Here is an 18,589-nt window from a genome sequence, read left to right on the forward strand (position 1 = left end):
TTTGTCACCACTCTGCACATGTCTAAAAATCACCATGAACGTGCCACAAATACTGATTTTGGAGTTACAAATAAATTTTAGTGAGCAGGCCAATTTGCAAATACAGTATTAGTGAAAAATGAGGATCACCTGTACATCATATATATATGATACATATATATCTATATGAGATAAGAAAACTATGACTATCATGAATATGTATGTATCCCAAGACAAATTCTTCCAATAAAATTTTCTCAAATTCCAAAATATAATAAGAACAAGTAAAAAGTATTCTTGGAAGAAGGGCAAGAACCTAACTGTGGCAACCTGCCTCTTCTCATGTTGGCCGTTGAAAAAAAGAGTTCTGTGGTCACCAAAAGGATAGAGAACATAGTTCACAGATAAGAACTGGAATTTGAATTAAGAGCTGAGTTTTAGCCCAAGTTCTGACCCTAGTTATGTGTCTTAGATAAGTAGTCAGCTTTTCTTTGGCCTTCATTTTCTCTTCTCTCAAATAATAGGTTTGTGTGAGATGAGTAATTTTCCAAATTCTATTAGCTTTGTATATGTTCTTCATATGAGAAATCACAGAAACCCAACATGAAAAAGGCATAAACAAGTTGCTCCTCAGGGTGAGGCAGGGTTGGGACTCTGGGGCCAAGTCACTTTCTGTCCCTTTGTTGACTTCCAGAACAAGCTCTTCTGCAGAAAACAGCTTGAAAATAAATAAGCACTCTAGATAATGCTTGCAATCACTAGGAAACAGCCCATAAGAATCCAGATGAAGGCACAAGTGAGGGCAGGCCCTCCCACACTGACTTTTCTCCAGGGCACCACAACCCTAAGAGGGCATAAAGTGCTTTTCAGCCATGAAACTTAAGTGTAACCCCACAGCCACTAGCCTAAAATAAAAATCATGTCAGACCATCTGGTGATGAGTATGTGTTATGGGAAATAACTCACAAGCAAATTAGCACTTCCAAAGATGGCAATGCCCTTTCTCTCTCCACACATGAGCAGAGTGTGCTTAGCAAATAAGCAAAAGAAAATAACAACAGTATTGCAAAACGAGGGTGTTCCACATTGAGGATGAGCTCTATCCTGTCCTTGAGGAAATTCAGACCATTGAAGAAATACACAGATGTTGGTAGAGAAGAAAGAGTAACCAGTGTAATTCATGTTATTTTAACAAATTTGCAAAAACAACACATACACACATGTACCCCTCCAGCAAGGACATGCTTAATTTTGTTGTGTATCTTTTTGTTGTATTTTCCTATGCATTTTACTTTAATATTATTTCTATTTAATTTTTTGAAGAACAGAAATATTCTGTTTCCAAAGTAGAGACATCATCTGAGTTTTGAATTCCCTCTCCAGGAGAGAACTGTGTGAGACAGGATCAATAATTCAAATATCACAGACCACAAAAATGGGGAAGGATGCAAATTGTTAATGGGCTTTTAAGAAAACAGATCTTAAAAAAAAAAAAAAAAAACACTACCCTACAAAATGGTAAAGGATTACTGTGTTGCTTTCCCTCCACTTACCCTTTCTTATAAGATAGTCAAATAACTCTTAGGAAGAGAAATTTTAGTACAGTATGTAATTATGCTTGGATGGGGGAAGGGGTGCTCCCAATTTTAACCCAGCTGTAAGATTTTAAAAAGGTTTTGTTCCTAAATTGCTACAACTTAATGACAAAGGAAGATATACTTTTTTTTGTTCCTGATTTTTAATTAGCAAACTTGGAACAATGGAGCATTTACATGCATTTTTGTAAGGTAGAAATTAGGTTCTTTTTGCTTTTCAAATAATAGCTGGTTTCTACCAAAAAGAAGAAATAGAACACTGAGAAAGTATCAAATAAAAGAGAAGTAGGAAAGAAATGCATTAAATGAATTCTACAGAAAATAGGTAAACTGTCATTGATCTTGCTTAGTTATTTATGAAGATGTCCTGGCCTCTTGAAGCCTGATCAGAGAAGATGGAGGGTAAAAGGGACCTCAAGTTTCTCACCTGCAAAATTTAAGAACTGGATTAGGCAACATCTACAAGGACCCTTCCAGCTCTGTGATACTATTACTCTAGGATTAGAGTACAGAGATGTTCTGCAGGCCTGGACAGAGGCATAAACAGAAGAAAAGTACCCACCTGGATGTGCAAATCATGGGTCTTGGCAATGCTGCCCAGTTTACCCATCAAAGTCTCAGAGCAGGAAAGGGAAAAACGTGGTGTCACGATGGGCTTCACTCTCGAATACTGGAAGCAATAAAAAACAAACAACTGACACAATAGGAAACTATGGATATCACGAACATGTAGTTTACCCCCAAAGGCATATTATACAACAAAATGGTTTTATGTCTTCATTTTGGGGGCAGTCCCCCAATTTAAGAGTTGGTGGAAGTGCTAGGTTATTTGGAAGCACCTCACAGCTGAGAACAGAGGAGAGGATATCCTTCAGCACCAAGTTCAATGGAAGAAGGGCCTGTTCCACAGGATAGACCACCCCTCCCTTCCACCACCACATCCACATGAGGGTTTAAATGAAGCCTGGACTGGGTGGCCTTCATGCAGAGAACTGGCAGGCAAAGCAATTTTGAAGGGAAGTGTTGAAGAGACTAAAAGTGAGCTGGTAGCTCATTCCTCCTTTCTAGATCTTGAAGAGGTATGCTGGCCATAGCTTCTCCGAGGACTGTTCAGTTGTAGGTTGGCTCTCATGCCATCTGAAATGAGGGGCTTGGCAGGGGAGAAAAACTCAAAGAGGATTGATGAGGATAAGGATCTACCAAGCTCCACCTAGATCTCCAAAGGTTAGACTGGGAGAAATTCCAAGATTTCCAAGGAAAGGGTCTGGCTTACCAGTCTGAGATTGATGGAGCCATGAACCAGTCTCCTGGGGGTAGGGGCAGGAAGTATAACTGCCTCAGTAGGATCCCCATTGCCAGGATGCTGCAAAGGCGGATGACTGGCCGAGTGCCTGCAGACCATCCGATATGCCATGTACATTGGACCAGGAAAGCCCGTGGCTGGGGCATCAGGGCTGAATACCACCTGGGCTTCAGACCAGACCAAGGGGCACAGCCAATATTGACATAACCACCAAACACTCCCACAATTTCCAGTTTCCACCAACCTGCCCCCAAGAAGCCCTCTCTCCATTCCCCAGAGACCTGTCCTATAAAATGAGAAGAACCCAGAAGAAGAGAAAGGAAAACCAATGAGAATGGGAAAGCTGTCTTGAGACGGCAACTTTAAACTGGGCAGTGACCGAGATTTTACACCTAGCTCAACTAAAATCTTAGTCTACCAGCCTGACTTATTTAGTTTTCCCTCTGCAGGTAGATAAGGAATTTTGGAGTCAAGAAAAGTATATGCAATCCTAAGAATAAAGCAAACTTCACAGTTGCACATATTTGAGTGGTGATTGTTTAAATGAACCTGCTAAAATCACTTAACAACTCCTAATTTCAAAACTGTGTTCAAAACACAACACAGAGGGCTGAATATAGAGCTGCACCAGCCTTCACTGGAAGGCAAAAAAAATACCTGACTTCACTGAAGCTGAGTTGACAGGTCCACTGTGAAAGTCATTCGGTTTCTATGAGAACATTCCTTCATAATGGGATAAGCCAAACATCTACCAAACAACTAAATAATGAACCCCACAACTAACAAAAAGTCAACCCCAAAGCAAGCTGTAAACAAGTTTACTTACGTTCTTTTGAAGCATTTCTGACACAAATCTGCAATAAAGCAACAAATGGGAAGTTAGAAAATCTAGGCAATTTCAAATAAACTTTTTTAAAGATTGAAAGCATGATTCTTAGATGTCCAGATTTCCATGTAACCATTCCTAACACTGCTCATGTTTCACTACCACTAATTAAAGATTAACAAGCAGTGATTACTCTGCTTTCCCATTTGCAGCCAGACAGAGTCCAAAATCATGGGACATGTAATCTTATCAGCTGACATCAGATGGGTTGTTCACAAGTATTCTCACAGCACTCAAGCCATTCTTCTAGCTTATGCTCTTTTGTGATATATTTTGCCCTATGTATATTAGAGTTCTGGAATCCTATGCACCCAGAGGTGTTTAGAAGCTATGGGGCTCTCTACTTCTAATTCCCCTAAAGCAGACAGCTACTTGTTCACACAATATCATCATTTAATTCCAAGTTCAGAGATCTACTGGGGATGGATGTGGGAGTAACGCAGAAAGAATAGGCCAGAGGTGGTTGTGAAGGGTGCAGTGACAGGGATGATGACTTGATTAATTACACCTGCAGGGATGCTGGCCACTGTAGTGCCTATGAAATAGCTACTTCTGCCCTAGCTGGAAAAATTCACTAACTAGAGCTTCCTGCCTTCTGGTACGCTTTTGTCTCTGAATAAAATGCGAATCATGATTAATATGACCACAAAAAATGGATTAATGGAGGAGCTGAGTACATGGGCCAATGCTAAAGGACAAATGGCCATCTCTCCCTCTCAGTGAGCATGTAGCAGTTCCCCACCACCAGAAAGCCAGAAAAGAGGGACACGCTTAAGGGGAGGGATGTCTGGGAAATGGAAAAATTTGGACTTCTTATTATAACTTGTACCAGGGCCAATAAGGTTTGGACTTGGGGAAGATTTAGTCTAAAGAATTTTCATCTATACTTTTTGGTTGTGCCGTGTACTACAATATAACTCTTTGTCAAATCTGCAAGGTATAAAGGGAAACGCATCAAGGAAATGTAAGAAAGGTGCTTATATGATCAGTAGAATATCCCAATGTTTTAAGTAAAAGAACAAAATGAAAACTCATGATCTCAGGTAATAGTAACACCCACAATCAATAATTTAATGTGCAGGTCACAGACATTTAGAGCAAAATCAATCCACAGAAGAAGCCCAGATATATAATAAAGGATAGGGAGAGAATAAATTATTTGCTTAATGAAGAATCCTCCATTTAACAAAGGGATTTACCCTAGTACTGGTTTGGCAAGATCCCAGAGTCTTTAAAATATAATTTGATAAACAAAAATAGTACTGGTATGCAAAAAAATTTTTTTAGGAACTGATCAATTTCACAAAGTTGGGCAATTCTTCACACTGACCTTTGCAAGTGGCAAGAATGACTTAATACACTAATTCATCTTTCACCTTTATTCTACATCACAGGGAGATTCTGGAGCATGTTGAGCCTCTCAGGTCCTTTTTGGATTTTTGTGGAATTAGGGAAAAGAAGTGCAAAGAAAGAAACTAGCAGCTTGAGAAAGCCACTATTATATCATATAAGAGAATCATAGATACTTGAAGCCACTGAAAATACACTCCACAGCTATTTATACCTTACAAAACCTTAAGAAAAATCATTCCTTTGTGAGTTAAAAAGCAATCTTTCAAAAATATATTCACCTTTTTCTTTAAGCTAACCACTTTCTACTCTATTTTCTCAGCTCTTCCCCAAATATACATACATCCCACACACGTACTCCTGATTTTTTAACAATTTTATTGAAGTGTAATTTTCATACCATAAAATTCACCTATTTTAAGAGTATGACTCAATGATTTTTAGTAAATTTACCAAGTTGTGCAGCTATCATTATAATCCAATTTCAGAACATTTTCATCACTCCAGTAAGATCCATTGATTCTTTTAGTTATTAGCTGTTCCGACCCACAGGCCCTGGCAACCTCTAATTTTTCTGTCTTTATAGATCTACCTTTTCTAGAATTTCAACTAAATGAAATCATACAATATATGGCCTTTTGTGTCTGACTTTTTCACTTAGCACTATGTTTTCAAGGTTCGTGCATGTTGTGTCATGTATTAGAACTTCATTCTTTCCCAGGGCTGGATAACATTCCAGTGTACAGATATACTGCAGTTTGCTTATCTGTTCACCAGTTGATGGACATTTGGGTTGTTTCCACCTTTTGGCTTTTATGAGTAATGCCGCTATGAACAGTCACATCCAAGTCTTTATGTGGATATACATTTTCATTTCTCTTGCACGTCTACTTTTTGTGATTCTATATGCACACGGCCCCTATTGTTTGTGAAATGGAGGTCTTCCCAGAGCAGGCCGTCCACAACCTCTGGAGAACCCAGCTCTATGCCCAGCAGGAGCCAAGCAGGCCTTGGTCCCTGCCCATGGTCTCTTTCTAGCTGTATTGTCACCATAGGCTGTCCCCAGACCTTTACTGCAAGGAGCACATGGAGGCCTCACTCTCCAAGAACACACAGATGTGGAGTCAAGGCAGGAGAAGAATTAACTCATCAGCCATCCCTTCTGTATTTCTGTACTTCACCTTGGGAAGATTGCTTTTAGTTTCTTTTGGAGAGATGCATATACTTTCTTGGAAAAATACCGAAAGGCTATCAAGTAAAATTCCAATACACATAATTTTAGGTGATTGGATTATGGAGACACTTTTTATTCTTTGTATACCTTTTTGTGCTTCTTCAAGTTTTATCCTGGGTAAGCATATTAGTTTTGTATTAAAAAATAATTTTTTTTTAGTGAGATGTCTTTCATTGATTTGTAAATGCAACTTACTAATATCATCTAATATTTTATTCCACAAATGATCCTCATTTCCACTATCATTTTTAAACATACACATGCCATAGCAGATGTTCCCTCTCCTGTGTGGGTCATTCTCTCTTTCACCCCTTCTGTTGATTTACCTTGAGCATGAGGTGCAGATCACATCTGGGTGATGGTAGACAGGACCCTGAATTTAGAATTATAGACCCTGGTTTTAATTCCTGGCTCTGCCACTTAGAAGCTGTGTGACCGTGGGGACACAACTTAGCCTGTATCAGATTCAGCTTCCTTATCACAGAAGACAGATGGTTTTACAGAGATTTCTGTGAGGATGAAGTGTGGCACAGGAGGAGAAAACTCTTAGTAAACTGTGAAGGACTACCAACTGCTTAAGCAGATTCACTGTGGACTAGCTGACCCACTGAACTTAATGGAACATTCTGAATCACCGTGTGCATATCCCACCTGGAACACACACACCTGCTCTAACTCTCTCAGGCCAAGCAGAGGGACCCGCCCACAAAATAAATCAATATAAATGGACATCTCACCTCTCTGTTTCCTTGATTGATTCTTCAGTGGTTTCCTTGTATTCTGGAACTGTCTGATTCAAATCCATGCATACTTTGCCCACAAATGCCCGCTGCCCAAATTTATCTGTGAAACACATGCCAAGAGTCTGAAGTCATGTTTCTTTCCCAAATAGTATTTTTACTGAGCCTTTTTTAATCATGTTAAAATTAAAATCACTATGAAAAACGTAAAAGAGAATGTAAAAAATTACCCATCATCACACCACTTGTTTATTAACAAAACCCCCACTAAATTCAGTAAGTAGGAAAAGTTTCTCTATCCATCATCCCAACCTACCACCTACCTCCCTCCCTGCTCCCCTCCACCCAGGGTAGCCAGGTAACAATTAGGTGTCCATATGTGGTGGTTTGGAACTGTATGCACCCCAGAAAAATCACGTTTTAACAGCTAATCCATTCCTACGGATGTTAACCTATTGTAAATAGGTTTTCATGAGATTACTTCAATTAAGGCATAGTCCAAGTGGGTCTTAATCCTCCTGCTGGAGTCCTTTATAAGAGAATGTAATTCAAAGAGAGAGAAAGCCATGGAAGCAAGAAGCTGAAAGCAATGACACCCAGAAGAGAAGGCAGAGACCAGCAGACACTGCCATGTGCCTTGCCATGTGACGGAGGAGTCCAGGATCGCCAGCAGCCTACCTTCAGGAAGAAAGCATTACCTTGATGATGCCTTTATTTGGACATTTTTTCTCAGCCTAAAAACTGTAAACTTGTAAACTAATAAATCCCCATTTGTCAAAGGCAACCCATTTTACGGTATCTGCTTTCAGCAACCTAGTAAACTAAAACACCATACTACTCGGCTTTTCCCTTTGCTTATACAGTTTGTCTATGTTTTTTACTAAAGTCATAACTATTCTTTGCTCTCATCTTATCTACTTGTGGAGGAGTGGACAGCCTCTGAACCCAGGGAAACACTCTTTTAGTCCTTGACTTACCTACCCTCTGCTTTTTCTCTTTCTTCTTTCTCTTTGTCCTCTTCTCTGTATCTCCTACTCTACCACCAACTCTTCCTGGATTGAGTCTCTCTCTTTTTTCTTCCTTCCTTCTACATAACACCAAACAGCATAGCCTAGTGATGAGAATATGGACACTGGAGTTGGACAGACTTGGATTTGGCTCATTCCTCTGATTACTCTGGGGAGAGTGAGCAGGTATGTCTAAGATCTAAACCTGTATGTGCCCAGTTTCCTCTGTTATGTGTGGAGCTATGAGAAATAAGAGCAATAATGTATATAAAGTATCTGGGACATCAGGAAGATATGTCCACTATTCTTAACTGTAACAATGCCAACACTGTTACTGAGGGGAGCATCACTGACCCCTACTAGCGGCTCTCAGCACTAAGCGCCAGTCCTCATCAGAGGTGCTGGAGGAGTCCTGCTTCAACTGGGAAGTTGAAGCCATGTGGCACCATGCGAATCTTTTTTCACAATGTCTCCACCCCTGTCCTGAGAGTTTCTGAGAAGTTCTTCTGCCTTTCTCTGCCCACCTCCACTACCCCCCATAATTCCTTTTAATACCTGGCCATTAGATTAATCCTCCTTAAGGGGTTCTTTCCTTATATAACTACTTGGCTCAAAAACTTCTTAGAGTCTTTGATGCATATGCAAGACTCTCCACAATCTGGACCATCCCCACCTCCTACCCCACTATGAAATGAATCCTCTCCTTCAGTTAAACACTCTGCTCCTGCTTCTGGTATCTACTATTGTGCCAGTTTGAATGTATTATGTCCCCCAGAAAAAGCCATATTCTTTGATGCAATCTTGTGGGACAGAATAGTGGGGATTAAGTTGGAACGTTTGAATTAGGTTGTTTGCATGGAGATGTGCCCCACCCAGCTGTGGGTGGTGACTCTGGTGGGATACTCCCATGGAGGCATGACCCCACCCATTCAGGGTGGGCCTTGATCAGTGGAGCCATATAAAACATGCTGACTCAAAGAGACTGAACGGAGTGCAGCTGTGGGTAATGTTTTGAAGAGGAGCAAGCTTGCTAGAGAGGTATGTCCTGGGAGAAAGCCGTTTTGAGGCCGGAGCTTTGGAGCAGACGCTGGCTGCCTTCCCAGCTAACAGAGGTTTTCCAGACGCCATTGGCCGTCCTCCGGTGAAGGTACCCGATTGCTGATGTGTTACCTTGGACGTTTTGTGGCCTTAAGACTGTAACTGTGTAGCGAAATAAACCCCCGTTTTATAAAAGCCTATCCATTCTGCAGCATTAGCAAACTATGCATTCTGCAGCATTAGCAAACTAGAACAACTATCAACATTCTCATTCCCATGTCTTTGTCCATGTCGATTACCCTGTATGAAGAGAAGAGAAGACGTTTTCTTCTCTCCCCATTTTGTGTTCCCTTCAAAGCCCAGTTTAAGAGCCCCTTTTAAAAGCCCCCTTCCATGTAGCCTTCCCAGATGCCCCAGCCCTAGGCTTTCTCTGTCTCCTCTGGAAACACCTGTATTTCTTTACAGTGATGCACATAGGACCTTTGGCATAAACCACATTGGGCAGCAAGCAGTAGTGTCAGTGAGTCTGCCAACAAGTATTTATTGAATACCTACTGTGTACCTACTATGGGTACAAAGTTTGGAGCCATCAGCCTGAATCCAGCATCAGCCCTGCTTACTAGCTATATGACCCTGGGCATGTGACCTAAACTCTCTGAGCATCAGTTTATCCATCTGTATCACGAAACATTAATAACTGCCTCCTAAGGCTGTTTGCAACTGAGCTGAGGTAATACATGCAGAGTGCTTTGCATAACACCTGGCAACTACTAACAGCACTACAGACTGTGCCTGGCTTCTGAGGGCAGAGACTACTTTGTGTTTCATTGTCTTCCCAGCATCTAACACAGAGTGCTGAGTCTGGCAGACTATTTCTAGCTGTAGCACGAGTTATATTATAATCTACAGAATTGCCCTAAACCTGCCCTAAAATGAACCCACACAATTCAGATTCATTTATATCATTCTGGAATCAAAAATCAAAAATAATAAAATTACAAAAAACATTCACAGGCCACTGTGAGACACAGACACCTAAGTACCTGCAAGAAATACAGTGCTCAAATTCTAGCAATTAAAAGGCAGGACTTCCTACAAGTGTAAATCATCACTGGGTATTGTCTGGCTCTCTGGGCCTGTTGTTCTCTGTATATCAAGCTTTCATCTGCTCACCTGTAATTTCTGCAAGGAGCAGGGATGAGTCAGTGTGAATTGTTCCAAAGTAACAGGCTGTGGTAGTTCCATTCTTTAGCGTTCTCCTCTAAAAATAAATCACAAAAGCCATGAATCACATGTGCCCAGAAAAGTCATATGGCACATGCAGAGGAAGACAGAAGTCTAGTTTTTAACTTTAAAATATTCTGATTTAAAAGTATGCCATCTTGATATGGAATATAGTTAAGGTAAGTGGCAAAAGTCTTTATATTCCATAAATGTTAGATGGAGGATAAACTGATACAGTTTTGTGTTTCACGATTCATAAAATGTGATACCAGCTCATTCCTTATCTCTCAGAATGGTTTAACTCGATTGCATTGGGAGTGAATAAATGAGATTTTTCTATATATTGCAGAATAAAAATGCTGTCAGAATTCAGTTCAAGCTAGGAGATTGACCACATACTAAAATAACAGTACAGGAGTACAGAAGTTATTAACCTGCAAGAAGAACATGAAAGAAAATAGGAGCAGAGAAGACATTTCAACATCTTCTTGGAAGACAAAAAGCAAGAGATGAGGCAGCCTCCCTGCTCAAGATGGTGGGGTGAGATGCTTCAGGGCTCAATGCCCCCAGAGAAGCTTGGAACAGCCAGCAGAACTGGCAGAAACATCTTTCTCAAAGCTCCAGAAGTTAAAGGACTGCAGTACCAGGGTGAGCCTCAAATCAAGAAAAAGGCTACTTAAAAGTGGTAGGATCTCATGGTGCCCTGACTAGTGCCTCCCGCAACCCTCACCTGCTCCCTGTGGAGCTTGCCCGCGATCCCAGTGGAGATCCCTGGTCCCAGTTTCAGAGGAAGCAGAGCAACCCTCAAGCACATACTGGGAGCATGTAGTCTGTCGGGATCTGTCTGGTGATGGTCGGAGGGGCTCGCTATCCCAGAACTGTATTGAAAGCAGCTGACACAGCCCCCACGGAATGCTGAGGGAAAGTAGCCGAGTCATGCTGCCTTGGGCAAGGATTGCTGGCTGTAAGACATACAATGAGGAAACTGTTCCCTAGGGAAGAGGGGATGTTGGGAACTGTGTAAATGGTGGAAATCCTAGAGCTAAAGGTCAATGAGCAAAGACTGAAAGAGGTGTTTTCTTTTTTTCCTCCTCCTCCTCGTCTCCCTCTCTTCCTTCTCCTCCTCCTCCTCCTCCTTCTTCTTTTCCCTCCCTCTCCCCCTCCCTTCCTTCCTTCCTTTCTTTTTTGTTAGCTCCTGACATTTAAGAAAAGCTTTGTCACAACACTAGCTAGTTACAAGCTTAAGGGACAGATGCCTCAGGGTCTAAATTCCAGTGATAACTCATTTTATCCAGGTTTCAACAAAAGGTTACAAAACATGCAAAGAAACAGGAAGTGATGGTCCAGACAAAGGAGAAGATTAAACCACCAGAAACCATCAATGATGAGGATCAGACCTGGGATATATCAGATAAAGACTTACAAAAAAAATGCTCCTAAGTATGCTCAAAGAACTAAAGGAAAACATGGATAAAGAACTAAAAGAAATCAGGAAAGCAATGGATGAACACAAAGAGAATATCAACAGAGAGATGGAAATAATGACAAGGAACCAAACAGAAGCTGAAGACCACAGTAACAGATATTAAAAATTTCCTAGAGTTGTTCAACAGCAGATTGGAGCTGGCAGAAGAAAGAATCAGAGAACTTGAAGATAAGACAATTGAAATCATCCAGTCTGAGGAGCAGAAGGAAGAAAAGTAAACAGAGCCTAAGGAACCTGTGGGATACCATCAAGTATACTAATACATGCATTGTGGAAGGAGGAAAAAGAAAAAAAAGAGAATATTCAAAGAAATGACAACTGAATGCAATCCATGATCCTGGATGGGATCTAGCAAGGGAGGAGAAAAGGCTCAAAGGGACATTATTGGAACATATGAAAAAACTGGAATGCAGACTATAAACTTTATATCAACATTAAATTTCTTGAACTTGATTACTGCACGTAAAATGGTTACGTAAGAGAATATCCTTGCTCTTAGGAAATGTACATGGCAGTATTAAATATCCAAAGAGCATGATGTATACAACTTATACTCAAATGCTCCCAAAATGGATTGATAGGGAGATAGAATGTTAGTTGCTTTACTTTCTCAAAATCAGTTTCCTCATTTGTAAAATAAGAGGATTTTCTTAACTAGAAGAGAGGTCAGAAACTCAAATGCCTGCAGGAGCAAAACAGTTTGGGATTAAGGTAAGAGGGAAGAATAAGCCCTATTTTAAGGCAGCAGCTTCTACTCAGCTGCAGCCAATTGTTGACAAAGCAAATGAGAGTCCACTGATGTCAGCTAGTCCCAAAGGTCAAGAGAACTTGGAAATCTGGATTTTTATGTCAATCTTTCCAATTTTTAGGAAATTTTGTCCACCAAATAAAACATGCCAATGGGCTGCTAATAGAGAATGTTTAGAATTCTTTCAGCAACAGACAAATATGAGCTCTCTTTGAGAATCACCAAATCCAGGATGAAGCTAACACCATGAAAGAGGCCAAATTCAATCTCCAGCACCTGGAAAAGTACCTGGATATGAGTGAGTGCCCAGTAAATATTTGTTGAATGAATGAATGAATGAACACCCAAGGAAGAAGAACAGCTAAAGACAGACATAAAATTAAATAAAATTAATATCCTTTGATAGGATAGGACATTGCATATATTTTAGAGCTGATTTATTGGGCTTTTTATTTAATAATCTCAGGAGCTGTTTAATACATGCTTTAAATTATTTTCAGATTAAATGATCACAGCCATCAGCTATGGTGCAAAACCCTAGAGTTTTGATTGCTCATTTGTTGAAGCAGATCTAGGATTGTTTTCTGGGGGAGAAAAACTAAAGCAAAATTCTTAGATCTATTCATGGATCTCTACATTGACCCAGGAAAACTTCAGTCTAAGGACAGGTTCTAGTTAACAATCTCAACTTTCTTAAACAGATGTCAACCTTACCCTCAGCTGATCCAACTGTTAACGTGTGCAGGTCTATACATAAATAGAAACAGGGTATCTGCACCACAAATACTTGTCAGGGGTAAAACCTACTTTGTATTCATTGACATCAAATATTTAAATCTCAGAGGTAAGAAATAGTATCTCTGGAGTACTGTCTGAAAGATATATAGGCCAAGAAATTCTAACTCTCTAAACAAACAAGACTGATGTATCTTGTTCTCCTTGAATTTACTGAACTATGTTTTGATGATATAGCATCTACCCACATTAAGACATACTGGGATTCATTTTCTTAAGTTTAAGCATGAGGAATAGATATGCTTTACTTAACAAAGGTTTTATCTTTATCATGTACATAGTAAATTTCATAACTGAGTCCCTGCCTGTTATCAGTTGCTAGAAACCTGAAGCCAAACTTGTGACAAACACTAATAAGTGCCCAGACTCCCACGGGATAGACTTACCCCTCAGTTTTATCTTTTCTTTCTTCATATTTTTCTTTGCAGTGATTTTATCACTAATTTTCTTTTGTTGTATACGCTGCCATTTTAAGCTATCTCAAACCTTTTTAGAACAATGCATGATATAAATACATTTTGAGACTAAAAAGATTTGGTGTGATTAACACTATTCATTATTATTTTTTTTTAACACAATTCATTATTAACACAGTGCACCAGCAACTTCAAACCCAACTTTCATCCTTCTCAGTTTTTCTGGTGTCATGCGGATACATGCTAAATATGTAAATGCACCATTACACTGAATTTATAATTGAGACAAGTGTACAAATGTTAGCACTTGCTTTTACCCTTCAACATTTGAATGATGCAAGACCAGGAAACTGGCAGAATGAATAGGCCATTGAGTAAAGTTTGTAATACTGCCACCACCCTATCACCAATTCCTTAAAAGGAAAACATCAAGGGTTCCAACAAAAACCTAGGAATGTCCAGACTTAGGGTGCTGAATGGCAGAAGGTGGTGGTCAGATGAAAAGCCATTTTGCAGCTTTAGCTTCTCCACTGCAGAAGCTGTTTCTAATTGCTGAGTGGGTTGGGGGTAGGGTTAGAGTGGAAAGAAGGGCACTGATTTTCTTGAGAGAATAGAACAGAGGAAATTTTCAGAGCCTTCACTACAGCAATTGCTTAATGATTGAACTGGCCCCATAGTTCCCTCTGGTAGTGTTAATGCCCAAGTCACATTTCCATGTGCCCTGCAATATGGTACTATTTTCCCTCCTTGGAAAGTTACCGAAATAATGAGATGTTCTTCTAACAGTAACTTGAAATTTTCATCTTAAATTTCCTTGGGTATTTTTTTAGAGAAATACATAGAATGCTTACTATGTGCTAGACACTATTCTAAGAACCTCATCAATAGTAACTTGCTTAATTACTATTACAATCCTATGAAGTAGATACTATCACTTTCTCCATTTTTACAGATGGGGAAAGTGAGTCATGGAATTTTCCAAAGGACATACAGCTATTCCTATACGGTCTTCAGAGGAACACTGTGGATCAGCAGGAATAACAGAACACATATACATTTAGCCCAAATTTGGTAAAGTAATACACAAGAGACAGAAGACAGAGAGTAAGGCAGAGCCCAGCAGACTGGGGATTTGGCAACATGGATTCAAGTTCTCTCTTTGCCTCTCACTGCTGTATAAATGAGATGGTCACAAATTCACTGGGCTTTAATTACTTACGTTTTACCATTTAAATTTTCCCCAAGAAGTGGACATTTCTATAGATGACCAAACATAATACACCAATACTCACACACGATACTTACGACAACTCTGGTATATACTTCTTCAGCAAAGTCGATGTTCCGGAATTTGAGTTCAGTAGGAAAGGTGTACTTGGTCAGCCACTCCAAAAGTGGCAGGTCTACGTTACTTCCAGCAAATGCATACTGAGGTGCATGGATGTGTGTATCAACCAGCCCAGGCATGAAGAATTCACTGGAAATTAAGGTGAAAGAAAAATAATTTAATAACATCTTTAGCGATTTTTCATATCTTTAAACCACGTTTCTTTTAATGATTTAATAGTTCACACCACACAGGATTATATGATGCAAACAGATGACTGACTGTAAATTTCCCTCTTATTTAGAAGTCAACAAATGAAAGTGAAACTGCTAGGAGTTATTTGGCTCCTAAGGTGGAAAGGCTGGCATGGGGTTAACAAGCAATGATGAAGGGAAGAGAAGGCACAGCACTGGCCAGCAGAAAGCAGAGCAGTCATGGCAAGAGAAAGCAGTGAAGTTACAATTTAATCCTATGACTTTGTTCTTACACCCGGAGGTCGTAAGGTGAAGAGCAAAGATGGAAGAGGAGGCTTCAAAACTTGCAGAGCTGTGCTGAGGAATGCACCCACAAGTCATAAGAATGACTAAAGATGAGAAATTGAGAAATGCAGGGGCCACAATTTTAGACCGAATGTTCATCTTGATCTTGGCTGATGGCAAGAAATCGGGTCTTTTCCCATGTGAGGTAGAGACTCGGTTCTGACACAGAAGCAGCAAGAGCAATCGGGCTGGGTAGGGACACGCCATCTTTGGAGACAAGAGTTTGAATGCTGGGTGACTCACCACTTACTTGTATATTTCTATCAATTCTTATAACAGCAAGTCCTGGAAGACAATTTGAAGCGTTTTTGGAGGCACTGCCCACAGAACTGAGACAGCTCTATGCTGACAGTGCTTGAAGAACTGGTCCATTTCATTAGTGTCAATATATTAAGACTCCTAATCTCATCCAAACAGATATTTGTCAAAAGATGATATACACCACCCCAAGTTAATGTTAACTACATTTTATGTACATAAGAAAGTTGAACTTGAAACTTGACATAACAAAGAATTCCTTATACTATCAACTCAAATGTATGCCACCTCAATGAAATAAAGCCATGGGTAGATATAAATGCTTTACTGAAAAAAGCAAGAGTTAAGAATGGTGGTGATGATGATAATGATGACAGTGACAGCAGCTAATGTTACTGGATATGTACACGCACCAGGTTCTGTACACAGCATTTTATGTACATCATCGAATTTCTGAGGCAGTTTATGGTAGGGGTGAAACATGAACATCCTGATTCAGATTGCTTGGGTTTGAATCCAGGCCCCATGCTAAACCAGCAGTGTGATATTTGGCGTGTTATTTAACCTCTCTGTGACTCAGTTTCCCCTTGTATAAAATGTGGATAGTATTAGTACCATAGGGCTGTTATGAGGATTAAGTGAGGTAATGTGTATACAAGAAGCATGTCCAAGTAATGGAAAGCACCCAATAAATGTTATTGGTGATGATGATGAAGATGATGATTTGATGCTCATAACTAACTATGAAGTCATATTGTTACTCTCATTTGCATAAGAATAAACTGAAGTTCAGGAAACTAAAGCAGCTTGCAAATTTTTTTAATTTTTTTGTTCAGTTTTATTGAGATATATTCACATACCATACAATCATCTGTGGTGTACAATCAACTGTTCACAGTACCATCATATAGTTGTGCATTCATCACCCCAATCTATTTTTTGAACATTTTTCTTATACCAGAGAAAGCAAGAATAAGAATAAAAATTAAAAGTAAAAAAGAACACCCAAATCATCTCCCCACCCTATTTTTCACCCAGTTTTTGTCCCCATTTTTTTACTCATCCATCCATACATTTGTTAAAGGGAGTGTGATCCACAAGGCTTTCACAATCACACTGTCACCCCTTGTAAGCTACATTGCCATACAATCATCTTAAGAGTCAAGGCTACTGGACTGGCGTTTGATACTTTCAGGTATTTTCTTTTAGCTATTCCAATGCATTAAACCTAAAAAGGGTTATCTATATAGTGCTTAAGAATGCCCACCAGAGTGACCTCTCAACTTCATTTGAAATCTCTCAGCCACTGAAACTTTATTTTGTTTCATTTCACATCCCCCTTTTGGTCAAGATGATGTCGGGTCCAGATTCATCCTCAGGAGTCATATCCTGTGTTGCCAGGGAGATTTACACCCCTGGGAGTCAGGTCGCACACAGGGGGGAGGGCAGTGAGTTCACCTGTCAAGTTGGCTTAGCTAGAGAGAGAGGGCCACAGCTGAGCAACAAAGAGGCACTCGGGGAGATTCTCAGGCACAACTACAAGCAGTTTTAGCCTCTCCTTTGTGGTAACAAGCTACATAGGGGCAAGTCCCGAGAGAGGGCTCAGCATGTCAAGCCATCAGTCCTCAATGTTTGTGAGAACATCAGCAACAATCCAGGTGAGGAAGTCCAACACCTCCGCATCTTCCCATAGCTCCTCAGGGGAGCCCCGAACATATATGTTTATTCTCTGCCCAAATTACTTTGGGATGTGTCACTATTTCACTCTAACCTATACAAACTTACCAGGTCTTAGTTCCTATTCAAAGTTCCATGTGAAACTGTACGAGTTTGTAATCAGCTTTGGAGCTGAGATTCAAACCCAGTTTGCTTGTAGGTTCAGCACTCTTGGTCCCTGTACCCCATGTGACTGAACTGAATTCACAACTATGGAAGTGCAAAATAGCGACAATCAGTAATACAGCAAGAAGGCAGGGCTGAGTGGGCTTATGCTATCAGAGACAGGCAGAGAGGGGGGCTGGGATGTGGACTCCTCTCAGGTGTCAGTCACTGACCTCTCCAGGATGTTTCAGTTCTTAGGGCTTTTCCTTTCTCTGCCACCATAGGATGGAATGGCAGTGTGATTTCTTTCATTTCTTCATGTAGTCAAGTCATTCAATCAAATACCATTTCCCAAGTAGCTACTATGTTTAAGAAACTCTGCTGCTGAGACTTGTGTGTGTGTGTGTGTGTGTGTGAGAGAGAGAGAGAGAGAGAGAGAGAGAGAGAGAGAGAGAGTAGAGAGTTGGAGAGAGAGAGAGAGGGACATGGAGGGAGACTTGGTCAAAACATAAAGGGTCTTAGTGAGTGATTCCACTCCTGGTTATTTACCCACATGAAATGACACATGTTTATAAAGACGTATACAAGAAAGTTTATAGCAGCTTTATTCCTACTAGCCCAAACCTGGAAAAAAGTCAAATATCCACCACAGGAACATGGATAAACAAACTGTGGTATTCTGATACAACAGAATTCTATTCAGCAATAAAAATGCATGAATGATGGTAGCAATAGAGTTATTTTAGGTTTTTTTTTTCTCTTATTCCTTTGTTTTCTTAGGGGTTGTTAATTTTCTTGGGGTATGGTAGGAACATGTTGGAAGCAATGTAGTTATTTTAGATT

The 18,589-nt window shown here is 40.1% G+C and overlaps 1 protein-coding gene across 1 annotated transcript in view; it reads right to left on the reverse strand.

Moving 5' to 3' along the window:
• GDA (guanine deaminase) overlaps window positions 1–18,589 on the reverse strand; it is an 86,030-nt gene that overhangs the window by 23,756 nt on the left and 43,685 nt on the right. Inside the window, exons 3-7 of the mRNA XM_037797613.1 lie at window positions 15,107–15,278; window positions 10,306–10,393; window positions 7,085–7,190; window positions 3,704–3,731; window positions 2,137–2,244 (exon numbers count right to left, since the gene is read on the reverse strand). Coding sequence (XP_037653541.1) covers window positions 2,137–2,244; window positions 3,704–3,731; window positions 7,085–7,190; window positions 10,306–10,393; window positions 15,107–15,278 — 502 coding nt within the window. The remainder of the gene's footprint in view (window positions 1–2,136; window positions 2,245–3,703; window positions 3,732–7,084; window positions 7,191–10,305; window positions 10,394–15,106; window positions 15,279–18,589) is intronic.

Source organism: Choloepus didactylus, chromosome 10, assembly GCF_015220235.1.
Source record: "Choloepus didactylus isolate mChoDid1 chromosome 10, mChoDid1.pri, whole genome shotgun sequence".
NCBI classification, from domain to species: Eukaryota; Metazoa; Chordata; class Mammalia; order Pilosa; family Megalonychidae; genus Choloepus; species Choloepus didactylus.